A 5,587-nucleotide genomic window follows, 5' to 3' on the forward strand; every position below is an offset into this window, starting at 1 on the left:
TTTTTTTAATAATTTACATTTAAATTAAAAATTAGCTTTAATTTTTTAAAAATATATACATTTAAACATTTTTTAAATTAATTTTATTTATCCTGTTGTTTTATATAACACAGGGAAAATATGACGATCGGTCAATGAACGATCCCTAGGATTTTTACATTTTTGGACTCATGGGACTTTGAAATGTCGAGAAATGCGCAAAAATTCGCGAGAAATTTCTGTATATATGAATATTTGTGTATATGCGGAGGGAGGGTATAATTTTGTTCGCACTTTTTGGGGCTTAGTAACTGCTGTGCTTTTTGTCGAAAATCTCTGAAATTTTGCAGGGTGGTTTGTTTATTAGGTTCATTAATTTTATTAAATTTTGATGGTTAAAGGTCAACGGGGTGGGGAGATAAACGAGATCGTGTGTCGTATCTCTAGCGGAGTCGGGTTTAATGAATATTTTCTTCGTTATTAGCATTTACAATTTTTTTTTTTTTTTATAAAACCCATATTCCATCCTCAAAATTATCTTTTTGTCATTTTATAATAATTAATAATATACAAAGTTTTTAAAATAATATATCGCAACAGATGGCTCCATACGCAATTTTAAACTTTTTGCCGGGAAAGTTACATAACTCGTTGCTGAAAATGTTTTTTTTTTTTTTTTTTTTATTAGCTGCATGTATAAAGTAGATTTTATAACTGGTCTCTGTAGTTTTGTTTTCATATTAATATAGCAGTTTAAAGCATATTTATCTATTAAAGAACTATTAAAATTCGATTTAGCACCACACTTTTTTAACTCTAAAATTGTCACTAAATCGAGTGTAGCCCTAAATTCAGCTACAAGAACTATCTCAACTAATAAGAAATATATATATATACATATATATCAGCTAGTTCTATACATAGATTCGAGTTCAAATGATTCAAAATTTGAAGGATGGTGTAATATTTATGAATATATATTCATTATCGCTTTACAGGTGTGGCGTTATATCGAGGTTTAAATATTCTATATAATCAATTAATTTTCAGTAATTATACAGCTCTAAGTAAACGTTAAATATACTAATTTGATGACTCTTCTATGCTTTAAATTCCATAATTTTTAATACACAGAATACGAATATAATATTGTTAAAGCAATTTAATGTTAGTTTTTTTTATACACGTTATTATTTGCAATTTACTTTCTCAGAAATGAAAATTAACTGTTTCATTATTTATAAGTTTAGCCTTCAACCTCTTGACGAGTGAAGTACACTTGAAGAATTATTCTACTGGATGCAAGACGAAAGAATGATGATATTGACTTATATAAGAATGCAAAGAATTGCCAATAATATAAAAGATTAATTTAATATTTTTGGTAGCACGTTGTTTTGGATATGTCAAAAAAAAAAAAGAGAGAGAGAGAGAGAAGCTCGCAAATCTCCCTGCAAAATTTCGGAAACTTTCAACGGAAAGCACAGGAATTATTAAGCTTTAAATATGGTGGACAAAATCGTGGTCCCTCACACACTCACTAACATCCATACATACAGAAAAAAAACCCGAAATTTTTTGTATTTCTCGATGTTTCAAGGGCCCTCGAGTCCAAAAACGTAAACATCTAATTCTTTCTAGGTTTGATATAAATATCATACTGTACGACGTGCTGACATAAATATATTTAATCTACTAGTCCTTAATCTCTTTACATATCAACATAGACACAAACACACACCTGCATATGTACACACAGGCAGGAAAGAAGAAAAGGAAATAAACATGACGACGTATACACCACCCCTCGTCTCCAGGAAATATATAAGAAGAAATATCATATTAGGTTACCCGTATAAAATTACAACAGAAAGAAACCTTCATTAATAATTTAACAAGATTATTAATTAATTAATTAATCAATTGACTAATTAAAATGGAATCATTTATAAAATAATTTCATATCACGACAGAATACAGTAGAACAAGAACATCTTGAACTTTAAAACAACATAAAAAAATCTTAAATGCTTTATTATAAAAATTTTCAAATTTATACTTAATATAATTATTTATTAGTAAACATCATTTAAATTTAAATTATTTTTCTAATAACCATTTTATATTTAAATTAAGCTAAAAAACTAAAATAATGGAAAAAACATTTCGACTATATTATTAATTAATGAAAACTATTTAAAAATAAAACAATTTATAGAATAATGTTTTATTATTTTTAAATAAAAGNTTCACGTAATTGTATCAGTGAAACATTGTTAACTCCTGGTTACTATCCTTTTGATTAACGAATTAATAGTAATAAATAAATAATATATATAACAAAATGTATTCAAAATGTTTATCTTAAGTCCAAAGTAGGAGAGAGCTAATGGTATACTCTACAGTCATACATACAGGAAGTTAAGTTTTTAATAATCTATATAACGAGATTGTAAATTGAAGATAATAATTAATGCGATTTTCGAAATAAATTTTGTTTGTAATCTATTAAAGCTCCTTAACCAACATTTGTAGGCTCTTCGAATCCCTTATTAATAGCCTACGTCATTTAAGTCGTAGTGGCATTAAAGCTATTATCTAATCACTAATGACGTAGTTATTCACGTCAATATTGATTTTCTTTAACAAATCCAAAGCGAAAGATGCAATTTATCGAAATCTTCGTTTCGGTAAAGGGTAAAAACAAATCAATTTTTAGTTTTTAAATAATAAATTTTCAATTTTTTATTCTTTTAATTTCAAATATATATATATAAAGCAAGAAGTTGGAGGGATGATAACAGAATTCTTGCCTGTTTGCTAGATTTTAAATCATACATAAATAGCAATTTTATGTATCGATGACCTTAATCTATTATTAACTTTAAAGTTTAATGGTGAAGATAAAAATGGAAAATGTTTGAAATATTGTTAAAGAAAAAAAAAAGGTTTTTTTTGCCATGGATAAGCAACGAGTTAGAGTGGATGAGATTTTGACAGGTGATTCTAGATAAGGGAACGGATGGTTGATTCACATGGGAAATGACGACAGAGGACAATTTCCTTCAGCACATTCGGAAGAATATTTTCTTTGATGAAAAGTAAAAAAAAAAGAGGTAAGAACATTTTCAAAAACAATTGAAATCATGATCGAAAATAACCTCAAAACTGTGCATTTCATCAGAGTTTTCATTATCCAATTTATTTTCTATCTTTTATTCTATTTTATAAAATAACTTTTTAAAATAATAAACATCACTTACTAAAATAATATATTAACCGATTTAATATTTAAATATTAATTATTGTATATGAAATCCGTAAATGAAAATTGCATTTAAACTGTCGTCAAAAAGAAGGAAAGAATGGGCTGAAGCCACGTCAAACTTTCACGTTGCTCTTGACAATGACAAATAACTTTGTTTAAACCTAATGCAATTTTTGTGACTCTATTATTTTAATATAGAAACAAAAATTTTAATGATTAAAATCGGTCGAGTATTAAAAATCTGCAACCCGAGTTTTAGTAACAGTATCAATAATTTAACCTTCGATATGTCAACATCTACAGACAGTACAGAAATTACTACTACTTTATACTTATATATTGTTTATTTCATTATTTATTAATAAACTTTTTAAATTATTCAGGTGATATTAATGGAAATGCTGGCTGTAATTTTTACATTCATAACTTTGGCCAATTCTGAAATGCTAAATATCTCCTCAACTTGTAAGTTTGAATATTAATATTTAATGAATTTTAATTAAATTTAAACCCTTTACATTTTATATTTTTATTAAATTAACCGCTAATGAATACTATTTTTTTAAATAAGGTTTTAATTATATCATTAAATGATTAATTATATGTCAAGTAAATATTAAATTAATAACCAGTTGAAATTCAAAACAAGTATTTACTTAATTTACAAAAAATTCTTATATTTTAAATAATTTTTTAAAATAAAATTTTATATGTTTATGTCAAATTAATTCTATAATTTAATACTTTGAGTTTGTAAAAGAGTTTAACAATCCATTTTAAAGTAGGTGAAGTGCGCTTAAGGATATAAAATTCGATAGAACTGAATGTAATATACGTATTATTTTTTTGTGGGTATAAAATACTCTAAAGAACGTTTTATTCTTCCTGTAAATATCGATAAATAAAAAAATTATATTTACATAGATTAAATCTATCAGTATTTGAATTTTAGAAACTTAATGAATAAAATATGGTTGAGATTTAAAGTTTATGAATAATATAATATTATGCTATGGAAATGACTTGAAGAATACATTAAACTATAAAAATATTCTATTTTAATTATATTATCGAATTTATCGTTTTTTAAAATGTATTTTTCTTTCATTCGAAAATTTAAATAAAAATTCTTAAATAAATATTTTTATGCAAAACAATTCCATGCTGAATGTATTAAGAACTAGAACTATTATCTTGGAAGCAGATTTAAATAGAAAATGTAATTGCAGCCAAACCTCGATATAGCGCCTCCCTCAACGAATAATCAAAAATTGATCTTCCTCTTGATTTGGTCTCTGTGAATTAATAAGCGCATTGTAAAGGGTATTGTTATCATCAAATCACGTGACTCAAACTCTCAAAACTTCAAACTTATTGTTCTATATAATTCTTATTGTTCGAGGACCTTCGGTTATTGGTCGAGAGGATAGAAGTACTAAACTCTGTTTTGGTAGCGGGTTCGCACCTCATCAACGGGCTGACCACGTGGAGTTTTCGGGTTTACTTCACTTGTCTAAGACCTAAATAAGAGTTAGTTTCCCATAGAAAGTCCTCCTGAAAGATCGCCCATGTGTGCGTTGCCTTATTCCATCAATCCCAATCCCTTGAGTTTAGTGCAACCTTGATTTAGTATCCATTTAGGAGGCAAACAAACGGTGCGCTGTATCGAGGTTTGACCGCAGTCATATAATTATACGGCACAAATTAATATTTGTCAAAGAGAAATTAATTTAATGTATACTTTTGTGGAAATTTTAATAAGTGAGAAATTGGAATAAAGTTGTTGAAAGGAAATTGAAAAGATATCTTACAGTTCACAATCACGTTTCTTAATTAGTAAAAATGTAGTAATAACGAATTAATAGAAATCAATATCAAAAGCAAAAATGAATTTCATTACATTTTATTAACTCGAAACATTTTTAATTAGTTAACAAAACTGATAATGGCTTCAAGCTGTGAATTAATTACGTAAAAATAACTATAAATAAATAAATTTATACATTTGTAAACCTCTGAACAACGGCCATTGACGGGAACATAAAAATGACCGCTGTTTAGGGGTGGCCGTTATTGCAGGTTCGATTGTATCTATATGTTTGTCTATGCATTTATATAGGAAGAGAATTACGTATATATTATTATTATAGCATATATATATATATCTAAATATATAAAATTGCTTGTCCTGACTGACTCACTCATTCATTCACTGATTCATCATCGCCCAGAGCAAACCGCTTAACCTAAAGAGGTGAAATTTGGTACACAGTTAGGGTACGTCATGGAAACGCACACTAAGAAAGGATTTTTCGAAATTCCAACGCGGGGGGGTGAGGG

The 5,587-nt window shown here is 27.1% G+C and overlaps 1 protein-coding gene across 1 annotated transcript in view; it reads left to right on the forward strand.

Moving 5' to 3' along the window:
• Positions 1-3,015: 3,015 nt before the first annotated feature.
• Positions 3,016-5,587, forward strand: part of LOC111641797 — a 5,480-nt gene continuing 2,908 nt past the window's right edge. The window contains exons 1-2 of the mRNA XM_023388029.1: positions 3,016-3,095; positions 3,631-3,712. Of these exons, the coding sequence (XP_023243797.1) occupies positions 3,640-3,712 (73 nt within the window). The 5' untranslated portion in view covers positions 3,016-3,095; positions 3,631-3,639. The remainder of the gene's footprint in view (positions 3,096-3,630; positions 3,713-5,587) is intronic.

The sequence above is a fragment of the Centruroides sculpturatus genome, unplaced genomic scaffold (assembly GCF_000671375.1).
Source record: "Centruroides sculpturatus isolate CEXI.00-Female unplaced genomic scaffold, Cexi_2.0 scaffold1628, whole genome shotgun sequence".
Lineage (NCBI taxonomy): Eukaryota > Metazoa > Arthropoda > Arachnida > Scorpiones > Buthidae > Centruroides > Centruroides sculpturatus.